This window comes from Mastacembelus armatus, chromosome 12 (genome assembly GCF_900324485.2).
Source record: "Mastacembelus armatus chromosome 12, fMasArm1.2, whole genome shotgun sequence".
Lineage (NCBI taxonomy): Eukaryota > Metazoa > Chordata > Actinopteri > Synbranchiformes > Mastacembelidae > Mastacembelus > Mastacembelus armatus.
The window spans coordinates 13447723-13473909 of NC_046644.1; the positions used below are offsets into that span (position 1 = coordinate 13447723).

Sequence of the window (26187 nt, forward strand, 5' to 3'; positions counted from 1 at the left end):
GGCTGAGTAGCACATTTCCCGTAATACTTGTGCCTCCACAAAACACCACATCCCCTTTTCCCTGTGTTGTTAACAACAGGCACTATTACCATGGCTCAGTTTTATGTTCCATGCTCGTCTGCAAATGCATGAACCTATATGTTTTCGCTTTTTTTTCAGTTTTTGACACCAGTGTTTTTTCCACTTCAGTGTCTTTTTTTCTCAGTTTTTGTACTCGTCACTTCTTATCAAATTAAGAATAGTTGAATTCCTGTTTTGCGGGGTGTCTTCTCACACTTGTTTTTGTTTTATTCTTCTTTTTCTATTCTAATCTTCTTGTACATATTGTGCTCTGTACTGCACTTCTGGTTCGCAGAAGAGGAGGATAGTTTTCCAGGTAGTTAATTGTAATTTATGTCAGAAATTCCAGAGTGACTAGTAGAAAACCATAAAGAGATTTTGTTCCAAGCTAAAGTGTCCACAGAGGAGGCTTCTAGGTTTCCCTAGTTTGTCCTCAAAAAGCCTAGATGTAAGTGCTTTCTAAACAGTCTTCATCAGCTTTGATTAGCCTCTTGTCAACATAAGCGTTTTAATTACAAGCTTACAATTTTATTAAGGGTTTATTTATTTAATCTTTACTTTACGGTACAGACATGTGGACAGTGAAGTGGGAATATCAAGGATATAAAAGATAATATAGATACATAGCTTTGCATCCTTAATAAGGATTTTCATCCTTAATAATATACATTTTTTAAAAAGCATGAAAGGCTGTCAGCAGCAGAAGCAGAAAAATCCATGAATGAAAAGAGAAAATATTCCATTCGATTTAGGTAGGAGTCAGTTTAACAATATTTCTCAAAGACTGTATTTTCTAACATCCTCTTTCTCTGTGTACCCATACCTTCCTGTCGGCTTCGTAAGGGAACCCTATACTGTAGAATGTGGACTGTTGTAAAAAGGTGCCTTGGGCATGCAAGCATTCCACGAGCATTAAATGCCTACTCCATCAGGCTACCAGCATAGAACTGTGGCCAAACTCTAAAACAGTACATAATATATACTTTCAATATTAATTCACATACTACATTCAGCCTTGTGTGTGCACACAGACGCTTTTCTTGCACATGGTAAATTTGGCATTCTTTTCTCCATGCAAGCTATTGATTTGATATGTTAAGCAGTCAGTGATGGATGGAAACAGTTGAGTCAATGTGTAGCTTTTCTATTTGTGAGCAAATGTGTCTGTTTTCATGTTTGAGTGTTAGTAGTGTTATTTTATACAGTGAGTTTATGTTGGTTGTAACTTTAAATGTGGTTTTTTTTAGTTGTTTTTTTTTTCTCTCTCTCTCTTTTTCTCACTTTTTTTTTTTTTTTTTTTTACCAACTACTCCCCACACACACGGTCCTTGTTAGTTGTGTACATTATTCGTGCGAAGCCATTGACTGCCAGGAACCCTTAATCCGCAATGCAGAGCTCAAGTGCAGTAGCCCTGGCCACCACTTCTACAATGGAGACCGCTGCACCATCTCCTGCAACTCTGGATACGTCCTGCAAGTCCACCAGGATGATGACATCATCAAGAGCCAGGTAACCACGCTGCTACACACGTTTAAATACACACAGGCAATTCAGCATACAAGCAGGCACATGAATTCAGGTACATTTTGCACTCAAGCCCAAATGCATTTCTACAGCACATGGGAGCACTTGTTCAAACATGAAGATGCAAATGAACATGCATTGATGCAAACCGAACTACACGAATGGCCATGCGAGAGATTCAGGCACACTTTCTCTCTGCTCTCCCCTCTATCTCTGCATTTATTTTCTCACCTGCAAAAGCTTGGCATGGCAAGCCTCCAGAGACAATGACATCATCAACATCCAGGTAGATGAGTTCTGCACTGAGGAGTGGAGACGCACCAGTCTCCTCCTCTTGTTGGCTTGCTACACATATACAAGCACACACACACACACCCAGAGACTCACTCACACACCACACACAGTCCCTTGCTGAGCATGCTGCACCATCACCTCAAACAGTCACTTTGTATCGCTACTCCACCGGGACAATGACATCATCGCATAGTGTCTGCTCCCTCTCCCTCCCTCGCTCCATCCCTGCTCATTTCGCACACATTGAAGTCTCTGTTAAGGGGCAGAGATTTGCTGCTGCTCTCACACAGGAGCATGAAATGCTGCCATGTAGAGACACACACAGTAAAGGACAGACAATCTTCTGCATGAGTTAAACATAGATGCAAACAGATACAGTATGTGCACAGATGAATGTTTACAAGTAAACAAACAAACAGGGGGGATGACACTGTATCGTCAACCTTTTGGATTGAAACCAAGCTGCTATAAAGGCCATATAAACACTTAATCCCTCTCAGTCACTCTGTAAAGCAGTCTGCAGGACAATTTATGAATGCTCCCACAGACAGATGGGAGTTTTAGAGAACAAGGTAAATTTAGTTTTATGTGTATTTGAAGTATTTGTCTGTACAGTATGTGTGGGTGTGTTTGAGTAACAAACAGAAACATTTAGAAAGGAGGAAGAGTTTTAAAGAAGAGGAGGAAAACTCTGACTTGAATTAACTCACAACTGTAACCTTAATGACGCACTCTGCCTCCCATCTTTCACATGGCTGTTGCTGAGTATCTGTAACTTGTTATAACTGGACCATAAAATCCCACTATTTTTCACCAAGTATCCATATTTATTATTTAAACACATACACAGACCCATATGCACATTTATTTCCACATCCGAACAAATGCCGTCAGAATAATGCTCCATTGAGTCTGCCCAGACTTCTAATTACATTAGATTTTGACTGACAGTGGGCTATGTGCACATTCATCAATGTCAATGCAGGGGGGCAGGGGAGAATACAAGAGGAAGTAGGACTGTGCCAAAAAAACATTTTTCCTCATTGGATGGCAAGATATCAAATGTTTTTAGATGTGACCTCATTAACATCAAAGTTATGGCCAGTGGCCTTTGTTCTGCAAAACAGTTAATGTTGTGTATTAGTAGTATTTATTTCATGTTTATGTACAGTATGATGGACTATGTTAGTCACAAACTAATAACATGATTTGACCAAGATTATAGCATAGATCAGCTCCCATGTCCCCCTCAGATAGGAAGATTCTTGTTATACCCTCAGCAGTTATCTCCTTATTTATTAGCTACCCGGGTGCTTACAGACACACCTACCTAGACACTATGGTTGAAAAGTGCAGTCTTGTCTTCTGTCATTAGCAAATTGCTTTCTTGTTTAAGTGATGTCAAAGTGGTTCTGGTAATGCTGTCTTCAGAACTAATCTGTTTCCCTCACTTACTTCATTTGTATATATCGCATTTATTGCTGTCTGTTTGCCCTAACTTTCTCTCTCTTTGAAGTGGTTAGGGAACACTGAGCGCTGGCACCGAAAACCCCTGTTGTATTTCACATGGGCTTTTTGTTTAACTCTCTACATCTGCTCTATAGGCAGGTCATCGTGAATCAGTACTTGCTCAGTTCAATTAGAACAGGCCCACCAAACCCTCATGCTGTGACTGCCCACTTTATGATTGTCTTATCCCAGCTTGCTATCCTTTTTTTTTTTTCATATAACCGTCTACCTCAGCCAGTAGAAGGGAATTACTTGTGCCAGAAATACTGGGAATGGACATTAGACCTTCATAATCAGTCTGAATTTGAGATTCCTCCCTACATCTCACAAATAGACATAGAGAAACTAAATGGATGGTATCTGCTTGTGTGGTTCCCTCAGTGAATCATGAGGAGCAGGTGTGATGGTGTTGTGCTTTGCTGGTGACATTGTTGTCGATGATTTCAAGCCACACATTACCAGCCTGGTTACCACAACATTCTGCAGTGATAGGCCATTCCATTTGGTCTGTGCTCAGTAGGACCATCATTGGTTTTTTAACTGAAGGAAAAGCAGTCAACAAGTGCGCAGCATATGTAGGAACTCCTTCAGGATTGTTGGAGAGGTATTCCAAGTGATTACCTCAAGATGGTTGAGAGAATAGTAATAGTGTGCAAAGCTGTTATCAAAACAGAACAGTGGCTACTTGGAGGAATCTATCCATCTATCTATCTATCTATCTATCTATCCATCTATCCATCTATCCATCTATCCATCTATCCATCTATCTATCCATCCATCCATCCATCCATCCATCCATCCATCTTTTTTTTTTTTTTACTATGAAAGTCAACATGTGTGATAATAATATGTGTAATAAACTACAAAGTAGAAATAGCAGAAACACAGAAAACGTATTGAATGAGGAAACTTTTGACTGGAACTGTGTATTTTTTTCATTATATTCATACAGGGTGGGCAGTCAGCAGCCAGAGAAACTTTTTCATGTGCATGCTCTGTGGGCAGCCAGATACAAATGCCTGACAATCCTTTTAAGCATATGTGCCCAGTTAGAAGTTTTGACTAGAATGATGAGGCACTAAATCCAGTAGTTATTTTATCCATAATGTAAAATTTTGTCCCCCTCATGCATGGCTTTCCTATGGGTACCCCCTCACTCAAAATATATTTGGTACTGCACTAAAAATACTCCTGGCTGATCTTCATCAGGGCATTAACCTGAGGGCTGGAGTGGATCCAGGTGTTCTGTGCTGCAGCTAGTAAGGAATGCAGGACAAATGTCACTAAAGTCATTAAAAATTTATAATTAATTTGATAATAATTGAGATAAATGTAAAACATACATCCCAATCATTCTGTCCACGAAGTAAAGCAGTGGACACTATGTGCATGGTTCAAAATATATTGGAGGAAGTCCACCCAGTTCCAGCAGTGACAGCATGAGCCATCATGTGCATTCTGAGTCATTAAGAGGCTAATTAGGATGTACAGCTGTGGTTTATACAACCAGGCTTTAAATTACTTTTACTTAACAAGTATAGCAACTACTAACAATTCTAAACAGTAATGGTGAGACTGAATTGTCCCCTTAGGCCAGTGGTTATGGCCAGAGGCCAAGAAGGATGTGGAGAACTGTCTTTTTCTGCTTTGGTATTTTGTCTTACAGGCAATTTTCTGCCTAATTTAGAACAGTTTTGATTATTTCTTATGAGACATTTCTGTCTGTGCGTTCTTCTGTCTGATTTTAAATGAAATGAAAATGCACAAATGTATGTGCTGATCAAATTTTAGCAATTCAGACACTTATGACAATTAATGATTTTTTTTTTTATGGACTGGGTGAATCAAATCTGATGAAACCACACAGACCTGATGAAACAGATAACCTGTTTTTGATTAAGTCACAGTAAATGATATTTTTTATATAGCTTCAAACTTGATTGTTGCTTATTTTAGTCATGAATAATGTTAAAGAAATATCTGTATTTGTTTTTCAAGTTAACACCCTGTATGTAGAGGGATTATGGAAGGGCATCCTGTTTCGTCATGGCTGAGTTCATTTTTGTCCTGATAGTACCACAGCAGGGGATAACCTGCATTGGGCTTTACCCCCATAAACCTATAAGCAACTCTTGGGTGAATGAGCATGAAGGCTGTGAATTGTAATCCTAGTTCTTGAAGCAGAGATGGAGTCCTTTTACATTGTCATTGTGTTGATCCTCAAGTTGTTGATTTGTATGCTGAGTAAGGAGTGGATTCTTCTTGACTGAATGAGCAGCTGAATCCAAATTTCTATAGGCATCTCTGCAGTAAAGAGTGGTGGAACTGAACCCATCCTAATAGTCCATGTCAGCATAGGTACATTTTCAGGTCTTGGAAGCTAAACAAGGCCAGACCTATACATATCTATGTAGAGTTAGATTCTCAGCAATACCCAGGTGAATTTTATTGTTCTGAACACCTTCGTGTCCAGAATCAGTTGTGGAACTGTTCATTTTTTTTCTGCCAAATATTTTGAATATTCCAGATGAATAAACCATGTACCCATGTAACCTAGAATTGTACTTTCCTCCAAAACAGTTTCACAAAATATTTTGCCAAAGAGTAGACAATGATAAATTCTATTTAATTCCACTTCTTAGCATCCCTGTACTAAGTCTTCTTTTGAAAGTCCAGATGTGTTCTATTATTGTACTCTTTGCATGTGCTTACTTTTGTTTGCCATCCAAGCTAAAGCAAACTGGTTCAGTTGAAGGAAGAGACTGTCAGTTCATTTGTCAGTTATTCTGTCTGGCTTGAATTAGGCAAAATAGCCAAAGGTTGCTACTGGAAGAGAAGTTGACAGCTGTACATTTTTTTTTAGAGAAAAATCCCACACATTTCCACTCAACCATACATACATTTACACACTAGGGGATGCATGCTTGAAATGCAAAAACCGCTCATAGCAGATGTACGTACAAGTAAACATGCGTCTCTGTATCTGCGTGGTAACACTTGACCACACACATACACAATTACACAAATTTCTTAACATTCCATTTGCACACATCTTTCCACACATTAACACTAAATATATCCTTCCACATTTCTTCCATGCAGACTTTGTTCACAACCTCCCATCATGATTGAATCATTCAACTCTCCACTTGTTTTTCAGCAGGCACTCACATGTGATGCATATGTTATTTTGTTTGGATAGCCAAATATGAAATAAGCTTATTTATTTTGAAGGAATCTGATACTGTTATGCAGTATCATATAATGGAATCAAGATGAAAGATAGAAATACATGGGAAGAGAAAGAAGGTTATGAAACAACAGATATGTAAAACTAACTGAGTCCAGCTTGTGTGGCCTTTAATTTTGGCCACTCTTTAAACGGATGTGTGAAATTAAAGTCAATCAAACCACTGGTAGAATGTAATTCGTGGTAATAACACAGGTTTCCCTTTTTTGTTTTGCGAAGGAAAAGTCAAAATGATTGAGCTCTCACAGCTTTGTTGTGAGATTTCTTGGCACCACTGTCAATTTAAGCATTCCTCTTGTGTTACGCGGGGCTATTTAAGAGGATGAAAACAGTTGAGGTTTGGATGATGCAGTGGCTCTCCATTTTGGTCTCATCTCTGCAAATATCATGCCACAAGCCAAATAATTTACAGGAATCACAGCTATTTCTAATAGGAAATAGACCTAACTTCAGATTTTTTTTTTTTTTAACAAGATATTTCCGTTTTGAAATGTAATGTTGTGGACACATTATGTTTACCCTTTTTGTTTCCTGGAACTCATATAACAATAATTGTGTCCTTAATGTTATACTTTCTGCACAATTTTCTTATCACTCTTGATCAGGAATGGTTACCCAATGATATGTGCACAGATGCGATTAATGCAAGACATGGGCTTTTCAAGTATCAGTCAGACCTTGCTAGGTCATATCTTCAACAGATCTCAGTAGCTACTGTTTCTAATCAAGGGCTATGGTATGGACTGTACTAAATCTTACATAATGCTGTAGACTTCAGCATGTCTTTGTCATAGTAGAGTGGTGTGACCACTGTTAGGTTTGACTACTAAGTAAATTTTTTGTGGATTTGAATGTTTTCCCAGTGTGTGGATTTCCTCTGGTTTCTTCAGTTTCCTCCAACATTCCAACATGTAAGGGCACAGTCGCACAAGTTCCACTTTTGTCAGGCAGTGTGCTCGATTTTGAGAACGCAGAAAATGAAACACTGCTAAAGTTGTTTTTGCAACTTTTTTCAAACACTAAATCATACAACACATATACAAATTAGATAAATTAATGTCCAACAGCCACCTTTCACCTGTCTTTGTTTCCTGTCAACAGAAGCATTGACTGATTGCATGGAATTTCCAGAATAAAAAAAAAAAACAAATTAAAACCAAAAAAACATTTTCATTGTATCATGACTACACAGAAACTCAGTTCAGTTGAGTTCTGGAAGATTCCCCGTGTGTGTTTCTCAGAGGTTGTCACACTTCCACTGAAGTCAACCTGTTTTGTGTTTAGAGCTGTTGTGCAGTTGTTAGATATCAGTTGTCTAAGTGGCATCACTTGACCTTACAAATGCTTTCAGCAGTTACTCGAGCTGCTGAGTAGCCTGAGAGGCCTACTCACATGCTGTAAGCTAAACCCGATCAAGCTCGGTTGGGTTACATGCTGATTAGAAACTTGTTGGAATGCGTGCTGAATTTCTGTAGTCATTTTATTTGTGATGTAAACATTCAAAGGATGTCTGTGGGAAATTCTGTCACATCAATGTGCAAGCAGATGCTTATGTTGTTGCATACTCATGCATGTAACTAATTTTTGAATAAAAGTTGTCCCTGTCTCTCTGTTTTTATCTGATGCTTCTATACCTTGTCTTATATTTCAGTTGGATTCTTCAGTGACTATAACCTGTACAAATGGGAAGTGGAACAAACAGGTGTCATGCGAGCCTGTGGACTGTGGTCTGCCCGACAAATACCACGTTCATCCTGCCCATTTCAGCTTCCCAGATGGCACTACCTATGGCAAGAAAATCACCTTTCAGTGTCGAGAACCTGCCCAGCTGATAGGTGAGACGTGATTCATGCACACGTGTGCACAGATGCATATTTTCAAGCCGTCCTTAAAAAAATGTTTAAAAAATGAGAAATGTTATTGTCACTCATCACTTTGACTGTTATATATTTATATATTTAACCATCAGAGTTGAAAAGGTGAAAATCTTTTTGATACACATGCATTTTTTTTTTCAACTTTATAAATATATAACCATAAAAGATTATTACATTACAAAACCCCATAAAATACAGATTGCAATTTGTGAGTCAGGAAGACATTCTTTAATTCATTCTATTAAGTTTCTTTTCCTTCACTTAAATGTACACATCGAACTTTTCAAATGTTCTGTCCATTCATTTACTGCTTTTTCTCCTCAGGTACAAACAACACTCTTACCTGCCTAGAAGATGGTCTGTGGTCCTTCCCAGAGGCCCTTTGTGAGCTTCGTTGTCCAGCCCCTCCTCCAGTGCCTAATGCTGTCCTGCAAACCAAGCGCTGCAATGAGACAGGCCTCAAAGTGGGCACACTCTGCAAATACAAATGCAAGCCAGGCTACCATGTCAGCAACAAACCCAAGAGGTAAAGAAAGAAATAGAAAAGGGTTTTGAAGGTTCCTTATCAGGAAGTTTCCAATTGAAATTAAGGCCTCAAATCACTTGCATTAACTTTCCATTTAGACGTGCGTTTAAGCGGCAGTGCACAGAGGATGGCAGCTGGCTTGAGGGGGCGTGCGAGCCAGTGACTTGTGATCCCCCACCTCCCGTTTTCCATGGCTCGTATCACTGTACCGATGGCTTCCGCTTTGACAGTATCTGCAGACTCAACTGCACTGATCCTGCTGGTAATACCGCTATCACGACCACAGGAGGCTCTGCCCATACGGTGAGGCTGCTGCACGCTCCATGCAAACAGGTCTGTCTATCTTTTTCCTCTCTTTCTTTTCTTGATTTACTTATTTTTCTCTTCATTTTGTCATGTGTATAAAAAGTAAACGTTCGTTTTCTGTCCTTATTACATTCTTACTGTTTTGATCACTTATAGGTTTAATGATATAGAAGCATTATATTGTTAGCAAATTGAATATAATTGATTATATTTATATATATTATTATAAATGATTGTTTACATATTTTTTTCCCCAGTACCGTACACCTGCTTTTATAAGATTCTTCTCACACTGCCCTCATTGTCTGAATGCCTGTCGGTTTCTCACCCTGTCTCCCTTAGCCCTACTCAATTTGACGCCATACTAATAAGATTGCTATTGATTTCCACAATAGTCCTGCTGCCACAGACTTTTGAAATGTATACACCTTTTAATCTGTTCTGCCTCTCAGGCATTGTGGGTTTGATGCCTGATAAATAAAATGTGTTGCATTTCCCTCTTTGCAGTGGGATGCCTTCTGTGTCCTTGGCCTGCTAGTGTTTGTGTGTTAATGTGTGTGTGTGTTATTGTTTGTATGTCAATGTATATGTTATATTCAGGGCACCGGATCCAGTATGATCCGCTGTAGGAAGGATGGAAACTGGACAGGGTCATTCCGCCTATGCCCACACAGCAAAGGCCAGTGTTCTTTACCTCAAAACCTCCATTATAGCCTACAGTACTCATGCAAGCGAGGACACGGCATAGGTCTGTATGCACAAATTTACATTATATAATAACAATTCAGTTTTCTTAAGGCTGTATCTTTCACTGTTACACTGTCTACATATATCTTTTAAGTATGTTGTTTGTTTTATTTTTCACTTCCTTTTCAGTTTTTACTGTTACAGTCATTTTAATTTCTATGCAATTAAAGTCAATAAAATGTTACACATTATCACAATAATTTGAAAGTAAATGGGTGAAAGGGTTAAGGGTGTTTGAAATGTCTTTGATGTGTGGGCTTTGCATGCTTTGTTTTTTCATGGGTTTCTCTCTTGCGTGCACACAGGTGAGGAGTGTGAGCTGACGTGCAGAGAGAGTAACAACGACGTGGTGATCCTCCCAAGCAACATGACAGTCGAAAGTGTACTTAAAGACCACTGGAGGAACCCGCACAAAGTCAAGGTACGTTTGTGCGCTTCAAAGCTCTGACAGACGCACTTCACAAAGTTCTGTGATCCACAACTCGCCTGTAAGGAATTTCACAGTGTCTACATCATGGCTCTCGCAATGAAAAATGCCAACTTGCATCTGTCTTTTGTGCCCAAAGGCAGGCGAATGTTTATCTTTGCATGGCAACCCTTCAAACATTTTTACTCTATTATTGATTGGAAGGGTGAAAGCATGGTGCTACCCTATTGTGTCCCAGTCCTCGGTGTGACAATTGAAAAACTTTCATGGAGAAATAATAAGCTGCGAAGCAACTCTGAGATCGGTTGACTGAAAAGCAGTAATCATGCAATTCATAAAATTTAATTTAACATGTACATATATTGTGTAAAACAAAACATACTTCTGCTAGATTCCTGCGGAGCGTATGACATGTTAAAACTCCATTCAATTTGTAAAACCTTATCAAATGAGTTGTCATCAGTAATAGTTGTAATTTTCTGAAATAAATTTATGATTATCACTGGTTAATGAGCTCAATATGTCTCTCAGCGGCTGACTGCACTGATTAAGTACTGTTTGCTTAAACTAGCCGACAGCAAAACACAAAGGTTAGAGGTTACTGTCGGAGGAGGTAATTAAATACAGAATTGTACATCTTGTACCTGTGGGGGGTACTTTCATGAAGCTTGTGGCTGAGGTTAAGTTGTAGGGGTAGGAGTATGCCATGAACGAGTGTGTGTGTGTGTGTGTGTGTGTGTGTGTGTGTGTGTGTGTGTGTGTGTGTGTGTGTGTGTGTGCGCGCGTGTGTGTGCGTGTGTGTGTGCGCGTGTGTGTGCGCGTGTGTGTGCGCGTGTGTGTGTGCGTGTGTGTGTGTGTGTGTGTGTTCGATTTTGCTCCCCCCATTTATCTTGATTAATGTCCATGATGTGTAACTTATTTTATGTGTTTTTGTCAGCTTAATGTCATTTTTAGCTGTAGAGGCAGATTGGGATCTTACTAAATAGCATCAAGATCTGTAACTAGAGAAGGAGAAAAGAGAAGCCACCAGCTGAGTAAAGGAACAAATTCTATTTCTCACTGTTTTCTCCCCACAACTCCTTCTGTTTTTGTTTTAGAGTCGCACTTAAGTCAGCAACTTTTTGAAGTGGATGTTGGGGGAGAGAGGTGGGTAGGGCCACATGGATATGAAATGATCTGTTTTTCATGGATTTGTGTAATTGATATGAATTGTGCTCAGTAGCAATTTGATACTTGAGGTTATGCTTCTGGGCACAGTGGATAGCACAAGAGAAATCAGAGAAGTAAGGATGGTGGGGTGAGTGTTTTCAGTCATGATGCACCAGAGCTAGGATGTTGGGGAAGGTGGAGTTTTGGCAGGTACTGTACACTTCAGCAAGTCTCATGTTTTGTCTTTTGCCATTCAGTCAAATACTCCAAATGTTCCAAAACTCAAATTTCTCCCTTCAAAGTAACAATGATAGTAGGTTTAATCAGAAACACACACGGACAAGCACAGAGGCCTGCACCTTATCCAATGGTAGTCAAATTATTACAAACATCCAATGATGAGCTGACACAAATGTGGCTTAGCAAAATGTAGTAATTGGTATGTTCTTAGATTTGATGTCAACTGCAGGGTGATCTTTTGTGGTCCATCTTGAGAATAGGGCTCATTTAATTCTAGAATCAGAAAAGAACAGGAAATGCAAATTGCAATTGATGCCGCTGGGCTAAAGAGAACATGGCTGTTGCAAAATGGCATTGAAGCCAAGATCATGTGGTTGTTCTAAAAGAAATCATCAACTACAATGGCTGTACAATTGTAGTATGTAAGTATAGATATCATTGTCTATACTGTCTAATCAGTCCTCTAAGATGAGATTCTGCATACAGTATCTACTATAAAAGAGAATTCATGTCCTCAGATGCTCTTTTTAGTTCTATTTTGCTGAGTTGGAGGTTAATGTTGACCACCCTAATAAATGATGTTGATTTATTGCCTTTAAACTAGTTGTATTTTGGTTCGTAGTGTGACCCACTTAGAATTCTCTCCTACTTCCCTATCTCTACCTCCTCCTCTTCTTTTTCCTGTCCCTCTATATCTAACAATTCTGCGCCCCCAGCACTCTCCTCCCCCTTTATCAGCAAAATTACCTTGTCGGGCTTGCTGTGGAATTAGTCATTTTCTATATGACATGACCTCGTCTGTGGTGGCGCTGAGATAGGGATCTATTTTTATGTGGTCTCAACGCCCGGGGGAGGCTTCAGAGGGTGAGGATCCCATACGTAGTCAGGGGTGAGGCCAGGCCACGATCATGGATTATCATGATTTACGGCCTTGCTGAGAGAGGAAATAAGGGTGAGTAAGAGAGAAAATGAGAGAGGGGAACAGAAGGAGTTTCTGGATGACATCATAGCAGAACATGAGAAAGTGAGAATAAAAGTACAGAATTTGCAAAAAGTTTCATCTCTAAGAGAAAATAATATGCTTAATCTTCCACCATACAGGGACTAACCATCTTAGTCCTTAATATGAACACAATCCACAGATGTGCCTGCACTCTGCTATGCAGTAGGCTACAACATCACAGTAGTAGGACTGTTAGTCCCATTACTGTTACTCCCATTTTTTTGCAGTTGTCCTCAGATATGCTGTTCTTTCTCTCCACCTTCAACCTCCCATCTTTCTTTTTTTCATTGATTTGCTGACAGCACTGAAATGAAAAATACCTTAGTTTGCAGCAACACAAGAAAAGCACATTAACTTTGTGAGATATTGGGACACAGGGGGTCTGAGAAACCATGGACCATCTGAGGTCAGTCAGCTTTGCTGTGGATGGCACTTTTGATCAGGCACACTACTGCCCAAGTACAGAGACACACTTATGCTGTAAACAAAAACCTTCTCCGCCTATAGTTTGAGTAGACTCATATATCCAACTACCCATACACACATACAGGAGGGACAGTCACACAGCAGAGGCACACTTGCTCACCCAGAGTCAAATGATGTCATATAAATACATGGAAAAGCCTATGGGTATATGTGTAAATGAATACATCTGCACATTCAGGTACACACAATATTTGCAGTGCTGTCCAGCTCCCCTAAGCAAAAAATGTATTCTGTTGCATTTCAGTGTACAGCACAGTGGAAGAACAGGATGGGATTCCACACATTCTGCACAGATGTATCTATGTCTCTTTCTCTTGAATCTTCGCCCTCCTGGAGCCATGACTTCGTTTTAAAATAACACCATTTTTATCAAACTATATCTTGTCAAAATTGTTTTATTCAGCTTTGTTCTGAAATAGAAAAAAGGTTAGTGTAAATCAAAAGAGGCTTCCACACTAAAAGCCTCCATGTGCAGCACATGAGCCCTGTTGATAACTCCTGTTTGACTACAAAGTGCCCTACGAGTTTAGTTAGGGTTATGTGCACTGTAGTGCAGGTATAACAAACAAAGCCTTGGCAAAGCTGATCATATGCTGCACATAAGGGAAATAAGACAAAACAAACCCAATATTTATAAGCACCATTATTTCTGCAACTATAACCCAACTTTTGTCGTATTTTGCAGAGTATAGTCTGTACAATGGGACTGAAGTGGTATCCACACCCAGAACTCCTCCACTGCATCAAAGGATGTGAGGTAAGGGCTTAACCTGAATTACATATTTATTGTGTGTGTTTGTGGAGTAATCACCTTATCGACTACATATACCATTAACAATTTAACCTAATTTGATCTTAGATATAATATTAATTGTTATAATTATTCATTATTAGATTATTATTATTATACACTTATCGATGTGGATCCTTGAAACATACAAATTTTCTATTATTTGATGTTATTTACTGATTTATTACCTGTTAGAAAAACTCAGTATTCTTGATCAAATGATCACATGCTGAATCTTTCCTGTAACAACGGTGCAATAACATATGAATGCAACATGTGACACAAAGCCACTCGAATTTTTGGAAGAATTATATCATCTACTTACTCCAGGCCAACTGGATAACCTGATTGGTAACCCAAGTGGAGAGGGTGGGGCCAACCCAATAAATCACCTTATTGGATTGTTTTGTGCAGTGAATTGTTTATGGTGTTTGATTTAAAGGTTTGGCCCACTAAGGGCTCAAAAAGTCACATTGAAAAATGAAGGAAATTTAATGTTTCAGATTTATCTTCAAATTTATACGGAGACCTCTAAAAGGCCCTCACATGCGCTCAAGAGGAAACTCTGACTAAAAAAAAAAAAGAAGTATTTTTAACAATTCAACCTTTAACAATTTTCAAACTATTAGGATCGGAAAAGAAAATGTGCCAATTTTCTGGACCAACATTTGTGTTTGATTGACTTGCTCTCTTTCTGGTATAGCCATTCATGGGAGACAACTACTGTGATTCGGTCAACAACAGAGCCTTCTGTAACTATGATGGAGGAGACTGCTGCCAATCCACTGTCAAGACCAAGAAGGTTTGTGGCATACTTGTGTTTCAGAATAAACCTCACTCTTCAGGCAAAGAGATGATTGGACATTTGGTCCTGGTCACACTGATCAACAGTCAGTGTTTGTTTCCCAACTTTGGAGTCACACATAGCTTAGGAATAAAACCCACCTTCCATATGTGAACGTTTTTTTCATTTTCCCTGTGTCTTACCCACTTAGCATTCTCACTCATGCATCCAGTAGAGGTTGCATGTTGCCTTTATCATGCGTTGACATTTAGGAAGAATATTTTCTACTTACAAAGGTAAAAGTGGAAGATACTGTTGAAGATGGTTGGGCCTGCTGGAACATCTCTAAACAGATTTTTCCTTCCTTTGCTCTGTGTCCAACAGTATATCACTGGTAGACAGATTGCTGATTCCACATCCAAAAGAGTGGGAGTTTTCAGCCTTCATCGATAGTCTTTTCTTTTCTGTTTCTTAATGTGTAAAATGTCAATATTTGTCTTTGTTTGCCTGTATTCATACCTCTTTATGAAATACACGCCTTAACTTTAATCTAACTTATTTATTACAGAGTAAGGGTTATGACCATATGAACTTGAAATATAATTTACTTGTCCTCTTCTGATTAAAAACAGCATTTATTTTTTTTTCTGTCGCCACCGAATCAGCTGTTGTGAATCAACATATAGCTGCACATGTCAAAAAGTTTGGTCATGCTGTGGTACAGTAAGTCTCCTAATTCAGGGAGGTGCTTTGCCTAGTTCATTCCATTCAGCTGCTGGCAAGGGATCTGATTGAAAGTGTACTGCAGCTTCTGTGCTGCAGCATCTGCTTCTCTGGCCTGGTGAGGGACTTTAGTTGTACTCCTGGCATTTCCATCTGTATGTCTGGATGGATTTATATTGCAGTCTAGGCTCACTGGCTGTGTCAGTGTGTCTAACTGGAGAGCTTCTTCATTTCCTCTTTGAGGAAAAAGGACACGCGAGAGACATCTCGCCTATACTGTGGACATCTTCCAGTACAATCAAGGCTCTCATTATTGCATCCAGTCCACCCTGACGGATCTTTTCATGCACAATCAGGTCCTCAGCCATGATGACATGTTTTTTCTTGGCTAACAGTGTTTTTCCAGAGAATAACTTCTTTGGTGTTTTTGTTTGTTTCTTATTTAAACTTTTGTGACAATGTTAGCAATGGAAAGACCAAGGCACCAGCATCAATAGCAATACAGGGTTTTCAAAAGAGTACCAGTGCATACATTTAAAATGGTCACATCCACACAGTTTTCTCAAAGCTTTAATGTCAGTGAGAGTAACTCTGGTGTACTCTTTAGTAACCTAGAGTAGAAGAAGCACTAGTATAACGTTTGTTTATGGGCTAGAAATACCACAAACTGAAATACTAATAAAATTAAACTAAATAACTAAAACTAAATAAACTCAATAAAATTGCAAAATGTAGTCTTAACCTTCTGTGTGATTTTGCGTTTCGCCAAATTAATTGATATCTGGTCATTTTCTATGAAAGGAAATTGAGGATAAGGAAGATATGTGTAGGATTTAAATCACTGAGACTTTTTCAGTTACTACAAATTACTACTGTAGATGTCTGGCAAAATTATTCTAGGGAAAACCTCTTAAAAGGCCCAAGCAATACTCATATATTTGATTGCAATCTCCTACTTGGCTATGAATATATGCACAACCTACTTCTGACTAGATAGAGATCCAGAGGTCAATGATTTCTTTGTGTCCTTTGTTCATAGTAACAGATGTAAGGTATTATATCCTAAGTTCAATAGCATCAGGAATGTTTGTGAGCAGCCGGCTGGGAAGTGACCTCACTCCTGAAGTGGTTTGGCTGCTGTTGATTGACACTATCTCATCTCCACATCTGCTGGCCCCAGTCCAGTTCAGTGGCTCAGCCAGAACTTGCATAACTCACTTTCACTGAAAGACCCCAATGGCAGGATAGTCTCCATTGAATTATTTCAGTTACAAGAGGTCACACTGGGTGAGGGGAGAGTAGGCAATGGGTGTTGTGAAATTTAGGAATTGTTAGGTTGGGGGGGGGCAGCATGACACGAGCAGCCTATGTTTTGGTGTCCAGTAAAAAATCTGGTTAAGAATGAAATGCCTCAGATGGTTTAGATCAATTTCCTGTTGTTGTTCTTTGCGAAAAATCAAAAGGAGGATTTTGTTTTTAATTTTTATTTTATAAAGATTTTTTTGTTTCAGGTTGGAACTCCTCAAACATTAATCCTCTGTTCACATAGATAGAGAACTTGTTTCCATACCAACCCACCCGCTTCATTTGAACCCATATTTGCATAAAGCACTAAAGCCATCGCTCTATCACTGGGAACAAGACAGGAGCCTGCTACACAACACAAGAGCCTCAGATTTTAAACAACCCACATCAGCATTTCCGCTAAAGCCCAGGTGCTGTAATGTTTCAATGCCAAGGATGGTACATGCCAATAGTCAACAGTAGTGTCTGCAAAACAGGTGTTATCAGTTCACTGAAATTATAACTGGATGATCAAATTACCCACTAAATACTTGGTACTAGTTTCTATCACACCATCAAAGATAGATGATAGATGGTGAAGAGCAGTTCCACTCCAATTACTTGAATATTGTTATTTTCATTGGGCTGCTACAATATAAAACAGTAAGTCTTAAAGGCTTAAAAATTCCAGGCTGTTTGTCCTAGTTCCACTTGAAAGCATTTTGCCCTGGCATTATTTGAAGAAAACAGTGTAGTGACAGACTGGTGTTTTCCACTAGCAGATCCCCTGGAAACTATTTGGAAAGTTACAAAAAGTTACGCTGAAACAACCAACCATAATTTAATTTATCGGCTTCTAGAGGCAAGGGGTGAGGCCAGTTACTGCACATGAACAACAAGGAAGAAAAACTAAGGATGGAAGCTATGCAAAATTAACATAGGTTGAGAGAAAACATGTCTGACATAAACTCTTTGCTTCCATTTCCTAATTGATGCTGCTGCTTGCGTATATTTTTATTTTTCTTTGTCCACAAAGATATTTCCTTAACTTTCCTTTGTATTTGCAATAGTTGTGCTACTTTACGTTTAGTTTAGTTAGGCATTTGGATTTCATTGTTTGTTCCTCTTGGGCAAAGCTTAGCCTCACAGTCATCCCTATTTGATCAACTTAGTCAAAACAGAAACAGGGCATTTTGCACCTGATTCTGATTTTCCTCAAACTGAACACATGCATGGCAGGTGACCAAGGATGAAGTTGCATAAATCCTTCAGAAACAAAGCAAAATAAAACACTCCTTTAAAGACCAAGAAATGTACTATGTCTGATTAAAAGAAACACCCTTTAGAGACAAAATAAAAATATATGTTAAGTATATTTTTGAGTGAGTATACTGCACACCATACTTGTCTCTTATGCTTTGATGTGCTGTTTCGAACTGCCACCATGAAAAAAATATAGGCATTCAAACAGCATACTGTCTTCAAGTGAGAGCAATAGCAAAGTCCGTTGATATCTATTAAGTCAAAAAAGAATTGATACTCTTCTCAATTGTGCTGTGTAGCCAAAGCCCAATAAAACTTATGTCTTAGTGACATAGATGTCCGTGGTTTAAAAAAAACTGATTACTGTTAATACACAATTGAAGTCTTCCTTCATTATAATAAACACTGGAGTCAATCCCACATACACAAACCTGCTAATGTAAATACTAGCACAACAAATGTCTAGTATGGCAAGTAACATTTCTTAAGTCAGGTATTCTTTCCCCTATATACAGCTTATTTATAGAAATATTCCCATGTACATGCAGTTTCACACATCCAGAGCTCCAGGCAGGCTTGTGTAAAAAAAAAAAAAAAAAAAAAAAACTATATATGTACCAGTTCTAATTCTCACACACTTTCATTCTGTGGCTTGTTCTCATTCAGACTTTGCCTACTCATTCACACTCTTACTCATTCACATTCTTTCTTTCTCCCTCTTGCAGTCAGTCTCACACATGCACACAAGCATATAGCACATAAACAGAGCCATCAGTTGAGTCTGCGACTCACTGTTGTTATCCCCAGTGGGTTGTGACACAGCAGATCAGAACAATGGTATGACCCCTTCCATACAACCACATGCAGAACACACCCCTCTTGCTTTTCTCTGTCAAATCCTTTTACATCTAATATTTCCCTCTGATCTTTGGTATTGAGGTAAAGGGAAAATAAAACGACAAAATGTTAGGACCAACTTTTCTCCCCTATTATCCAGAGTAATATGTTTTTGTCCTATGATGATTTCACAGGTTAAAAAAAAACAATCTTCCTCTATGTCACTTGTGCTTTTCTGTGCCCCAAAATCAAATAGTCTTACCATTATTATGTCTTTGGTCCATTAATGGAGGACACTGATGAAAACATCTGCTTGCCCCTTCCTAGTAAAAAGTTCTTAAAGTGACTTTTTTACAGCATTTGCATGAACATTATTTTTTTATGTTTCCCACCATCAAAAGTCATGCCTGTCAAATAGTAAATGATTTAATGGCTCAATTTAAAAAAAATGTCAAATTGGAATGTAATAAAAATAAAACAGCGATTTCGACTCTTTAGAAAGCTATTGTAGGAATTAGGTTATCAGTTATTAAAGATTTCCAGATTCCTCTTGGTTCTACTCTTTTTACTTGTCATCTCAGTGATTCATCTTGATAAAAGCTGAGTAACTGCAGGAGGAGAAGAAAGAGGGGGAAAAAGCAGTGGAACTCAACTGCTCATTTACTTTTACTCCCCTTGATAGTAATGCTTCTCTTGTCTTTTATTTTGGTAGAAATTTGTGCATTAAGGAGTTCTGGATGACTTGCTTTGGTATTATTCCACCCCATGAGCTTTGAAGGTGCAAGGACTGACTGCACGTAAGGTCACAACAGGATCTCCCCTTAATAGTTGCAAGCTGTTGGCTGGATTTGGAGAAGCAGAGAGGAGAGAAAGCGAGGGTATAGAGTTTGCCTTTCTGAGGGTTGCCTCAGAAACTCTTTTTGTAGGTCCTCCCCACCCCCTAGGTTTGGAAGGAATTCCTTTCTTGGATGCTGGAAGCAGAATACAGAGGGCACCAATTATATAGTTAAGCAGCTTGGCCTCTCTAAAACAACTATTTCTAAATGTGCCTGTATGTTTTTCTGTCTGCATTGGTGGTGGGGTCTTGGGTGAGTGCTGAGATCTCTACCAGCCCTTCACCCTGTGTTTACAACTCACAACCTGGCACAAGTATGCTCAATACGTGACTTGCTATGTGTCACAATCGATGTTTGTGTCTAAGCTGATGATCCGTGGTAGCCACCGCTGACCACTAAGCTCTCCGTCTGTGAGTCTGACTCACGTAGACAAAGCCCTTTGCTCCCATTAAAAATAACATTGCATGTCTGAAATTTTGTCTCACCATATTTACACTAAATTTACCCCTACAGATAGGTAGAGAGACATAGGCACCCATAATTGCATTTTTTGCATGTGGATATTTATTCATATGAAATATGCCCTTAGAAAAAAGAGATGCATTGTGTTGCTTAAGATGTTTTTGAATATATTTTAAAGATTGACAAAATAATTGCTAGCTATAATTCACTCTGATGATCTGTTACTTGCTAACGAACAATGTGTTATGCATCTCAAGATCATCTACTTCCCCTTTTCCCAGATCTGTCCCACTTACACCACCTCCTTTTTTCTTTTTACACTGGCAGACATGAACATACTGCACACACAGAAATGTAGGGAAGAACTCTGTGTTATTTTGACCTGTTCCTGAGATTGAAGGATGGGGTTTTGACAAGGACTGCATTCTTTAGAAGGGCTTTCATGTTGCTGTTAGTGGGTGTCCTCCCACTAGCCCTGGACACCGGGCAGCATGAGGGCCCCCAGGCCGACAAGGCCAGCCAATCCCATTTCCCAGCCACCCTGAAAGAACCTCAAGTGGCCAGATGTGGCAGTTCGCCCAGACACCCTGGAGGTCAAGGTCAAAAGAAACCATGTCAAATTTGCCACCCACCTTCATTCCCTAGATAGAGAGGTAAACAGAAGTAGCCTTGGAGGGGATGTGAGGTGTAGAAGGCAAGTGAAAGGTGTAGTGGGGAGGTGTGCTGCAAGAGAGAGGAGTAATAACACAAGATAGGAAGAGGGTCCAAAGGAGACAAGGTAAAAGGTGTGAAACTGAGAGACAGTTTAATTAAACTGAGAAAGAGTCAGATGGGAGGGAGGCACCCCATGTTCTTGGCTTCAAAATGCCACAGAGGAAACACTGCTCACACAGTTGACAGCTGTTTCTGAAGTGTGTCCGGCCCTGGGCTTGTAAAGTCGTCACATGTAGGTCTAATTTTCTCACTGCCCACCTGGCCCTCACATTAGGAACCCCCGCCCCCACACACAAACAACTTATTTTATACACCATTTCAAAGGGAAGCCTGCGTCACTGCTCCTAAGTGACTATGCTCCCCCATGCCATTCAACAAAAGTGCTGTCTAGAGATCCCTCACACATTTTTGTGTTATGTATTTACCCCTAAACTATAACATTTTATAGTTTAGCAAATTCTTTATTGAAACAGTCTTAGACTGTTTAATCTTCAGCTGCTTTCTCTTTCTGTGTATTTTTTATTACTTTATTTTACTGAAAGATTTCAGATTTTTAGTGGTGGTCACAATCTTCTTCTAGAGGGAAACAACAACCTTAGGCAAATGCGGATATTAAGCTAGCAAAAATCAGTGTAAAGGAGTTTACATCTTTTGAAAATTTGTGCATTTTTGTTCAAATATGCAAAAACTGACCAGTTTGTAAGCAACCTGTCAGAACTCTTGAGGCTTCTATGCATATCTAGCACAACATGGTGACTTTGGATTAATATATTTTACCAGTCACTCAGGAAGGGAGATCGCCTGAAATTCCCAAACTTTGCAGTTTATATTGGCCATTGCAATGGACATTAATGCTATGAATGCATCTTTTAGTGGATGGGAAAGTCTCATTTCTAAGTCATTATTTGCTAATGCATTCAGTAATTATCTGACTTACCCTCCCAGATAATATTAGATCATGATGCAATTTGTTTGATGGCATTATAGTAGTAGTGTGGGTGATTATACAGCAGCTACTCCATATTCTGATAATAGGACCATGGCCATACAAATAAATAACACTATGACCCTCCATTGGGAAAAAAAAAAAAAAAAAAAAAAAAACTCCTCCCATAGCAGCCAGACAGCTTTTACTAATAGCATTGAACTAATAGCTGTCTTTGGTGTAAGGCACACTGTCAACTAAGTATCTCTGTTGATTACAGAGGCCATTATTGTTGTTACTGTGTATACCGTGATCTATTGTGCAAAAAAGGCAATACCACTTAGTTGTAATAAGGAAAAAGCGACACCAGCTGTAGGCCCCGACAGACTGATCTGATAAGCCACCGGGACACAAATGTTGGCATGTCCTTGTTCTGCTGCTTTCCATGACTCGGGCCACATGTGTTCCTTGTTTGGCCCGGAGAAGGGGGACACATTCTGTGTACCCAAACAGCTGAAGCAGACCCCCGAGAGATGAGCTGACAAGGCAGCAGCAGCTGGTGCTAGTGACGCATTGCCAACTTCATCCAGTGACGTCAAACGGCAGGGGCAATGGACACTGAGCTTATCATTCTATTTTTACTGACAGTATTTTACATTAAAATCAGGCTGTCAGAGAACCTCTCTGATATTCTGAGTATGCAGTATATTACAGGCCTTCTTCAAGTAGAATAGCGTTGATAACGGCAGTAGTGAGGCTTCAGTGTCTTAACAATTTAGCAATGAGTTTAGGTACACTTTGTACAGAGTTTGTGTACCAAATACAAAATGAGACAAATAGCTTAATGAAAGCCACACCAATTTAATTTCAAACCTGTTTGAAATTTGCAAGAATCTGGTCTACATCAGCTATGACGAGAGAGAAAGAGAGCGAGCTAGCTTGCATGTGTGTGCGTGGGTGCATTAAACAAAGAGAGAGATATAGTGAAAAGTGATGAGCTTGTTCATTGAGAAGAATATATAATAACAAATTAGAGAATAATTGTATATTTTATTTTTATCATATTGTCTATATGAAATGTACACATCTTAGTCTGTTATATTTTAATGATTTACTTTATATATTTTTACTACAATCAATTTGTTTAAGGTAGTACATTAAGATCAAATGGAAAGAATATATAGATTTTACAGAACAGATTTCCCTGGAAACAAGCATATCTTTGGTGTTTCTGAATACTTGGGACCTTGACTGGAATTAAAAAATGTATGTTGTGTAATTGAGCCAAGTTTGACCAATATGCATTTGTAACGGAGGCACTGAATGGACCAGTGAGAGTGTAGAGTTAAAGACAATTACTCTTTACAACTGCAAATGTCTTTATGTTTCCCATCCAGGTGATTCCATTCCCAATGTCCTGTGACATACGGGATGAGTGCTCATGTCGGGATCCCAATGCTATAGAGAACAGAAAGGATGAACATGTCCATTCCCTGGGGTGACCAACCTGAGTAGGGACCTCTGTTCAACGTCCCAGGAACCTTGCTCCAACACAACACAGCCAGAGTGGCCGAGACAGACCCCTCCTTCATCCTCCTCTCGGCCTCCAATTTCCTGCACATGCTGCTTAACAGGCATACCTCTCCATCCATACTGCAACCCCAACCAGCTGAAATGCCTCCGCCTCCACATCAAAGATCTAGAAAAGAAGATGGGACTCATGAAACTCCACAAAAAAACTTCATTTCTCAGCTAAAAGGAAAGTATCCCTGCAAAATCATCTTTAAAAAAACACATATATAGCAAGGAGTAAAAAATGAATTAAATGAAACAGACATTTTCTGTGAAAGAATAAGAAAACAAGCAAACAAAAAAGGAAACAAAAAACATAACCAAGCCTAGGTAGCATGCCTTTTGTTCAGTTTTGTGCTGACTTCAGTGTCTATTTTAGTGACCTCGCTCTATCACCTCGCTCACATGATTGAACCAAAGGTGAATCAAAATTTGCAAGTTGTTGATTGTGTTTTGCAAATATGAAGGAAATCAAAACAGACTGGGCAGAATTATCCTCAGACACGCTGAAAGCATGTTCAACATTTGTGGAGGGGCTAGACGTTTATGCTTGTATCATTCCTGGTTTCAAACTGGTCAAACATTCTATATTTCTATGTCTATTTCAGTAAAGTGTGTTTCTTCATAGGCACATCAGAGGCAATAGAGGTTATTCCTGGCTTGGCAGAAAGAGAGACAGTTATATTGTTAGGTCTCAACCCACAGATTTATAACAAAAGCCAAAATATAATACAAAAACACACACTAAAATGTTAACTAATTGTTGACCAGACACAGTTTCCAAAATTAATTTTCTACAAAATCCTGAATGCATAGCATGGCTTCTGTTACTGTGTTTGCTGCTACTAGCCATCTTCACATCATAATATCAAAGAGGCTTAGACAGCTTTGTCTGCCTTGCTTCTTACAGTACCTCTTTATAGAATTCATTTACACTTGCATGTTATTCAATAATACTTTCAGTTGACATTATATAGAATACATGTTGAAACCACATAAAAATGCACTAAGAACTTTAAAAAACCCAGAACCTCACTTGTCATTCCCATTTAACTCAACTTCCCAAGAAAAATACTGCATTGACCACGACTTAAAGAATGTCATCAGTAACACCTCACTTTGGGTTGGGGTGATTTTAGATTCAGTTTGAACTCCTCCCTCATGGTGCTTGACAAGAACTTTGTTACCTCAAGCATTGATTCAAAATGTTTAAACCGAAAATAAAATGACCCCAGCCCTGTTCAGAATGTAGCCAGTGCTTGTCAGGAGTCTGTGGCTTTTTTGATCGCACAGTACTGCACAGCACAGTCACACAAGAGTACAGAAATAAAGGGCTGGATATAGGCCATGGCTTCTAGTGAGAATGAGTATAGGTGTAAGGAGACCGCATCTGACACACACGCGCAAGAATGCATACACACATCTTTCTCATTCTCTCCCCTCCCAGTAATATTGGACACTCAGCTGTAGCTTTGCAGGCAACATTGTTGTATGTAAAAATGACATTTGGATGTATATGTCAATGCACCATTTGCAGTCATAAGGTCCATGAGATTCTCTGCTGCATTTAGTTTTTAGGTAATTCCTTTAACTGTTTGCCTCTGCAGTAAAAAGTGCACTTGTGATCAGCACTTCCCAGTATTGTGAACTCGGGTGTCCCTCCCCAACAATTAACTTCATTAGATTTTATGGCTGCTACAATAGCTTTGTATTTTGTTACTTTTCATTCCAGACACATATACACATTCTCATGCACATTTGATAATGAAGGGTGCTTGGCATATTGGTCCAGGTTTTGCTGCTCGTATTTGGCTGCAATCAGTCATGATTACAATCAGCATGATTATGACTTTTTATTTGATTTGGGCCAATGGCACGGTCCCTCTGACTCATTTTAGGCTGCTATAGCATTCCAGAACATTCTCATGAGTAGGGAAACAATTGTACGCAACAAGCTGTGCAAGTGGCAATGTAAGACCAACTTCATGTCTTTTTAAAACCAGTTATTGAAGAACTGAGATAAAACCACAACATGCAAAGAGAAAAGGTATTATTTTCCACCATTCCACCACAAATTTAAAAAGGCAAAAAATTGTAAATATTACTCCGTTGTTGATGGGCAGGAGTGTTGAAAAATGTTTTTAGGGTTTTTTTTTGTTTTGTTTTCATTTCCATGTATTTCATTTTTTACAAAATGTCATATTTAATCAGTGTTTGTATTATTGACCTCAGTTACTGCACTTTTTAGTTGCCATGTAAAAAGAAAGTATATCTTAAAAAAATGTTTAGAAGCTGCTATTGTCAAAATGGTGATCTAAAACAAACTGTATGATATTTGATCATTTGACTCCTTTCCTCTCAGTAGTGTTTTATTTGCATCTGACCCTAGATACTCCTCTCCAACCTAAACCTAAATTGGCTTCGCATTCAAGGTTATCGATTGTCACTTTGAAACATATATTCATCTTCCATCATTCATACATGTCCCAAACCCAAAGAAATATTCTACATGCCACTGCATTATTTTTTTAGATATACAGTATAAAGTCACATATCTAAGGTCTAGCTAGGCTGTAATTTTGTTTGTTCTTTTATTTT

General features: G+C 39.0%; 1 protein-coding gene across 1 annotated transcript in view; it reads left to right on the forward strand.

Moving 5' to 3' along the window:
• Window positions 1–24458, forward strand: part of pappaa (pregnancy-associated plasma protein A, pappalysin 1a) — a 71657-nt gene extending 47199 nt beyond the window's left edge. The window contains exons 14-22 of the mRNA XM_026297619.1: window positions 1396–1570; window positions 8290–8473; window positions 8840–9041; window positions 9140–9344; window positions 9948–10095; window positions 10400–10515; window positions 14085–14156; window positions 14893–14991; window positions 23415–24458. Coding sequence (XP_026153404.1) covers window positions 1396–1570; window positions 8290–8473; window positions 8840–9041; window positions 9140–9344; window positions 9948–10095; window positions 10400–10515; window positions 14085–14156; window positions 14893–14991; window positions 23415–23519 — 1306 coding nt within the window. The 3' untranslated portion in view covers window positions 23520–24458. The remainder of the gene's footprint in view (window positions 1–1395; window positions 1571–8289; window positions 8474–8839; window positions 9042–9139; window positions 9345–9947; window positions 10096–10399; window positions 10516–14084; window positions 14157–14892; window positions 14992–23414) is intronic.
• The last annotated feature ends 1729 nt before the right edge of the window (window positions 24459–26187 follow it).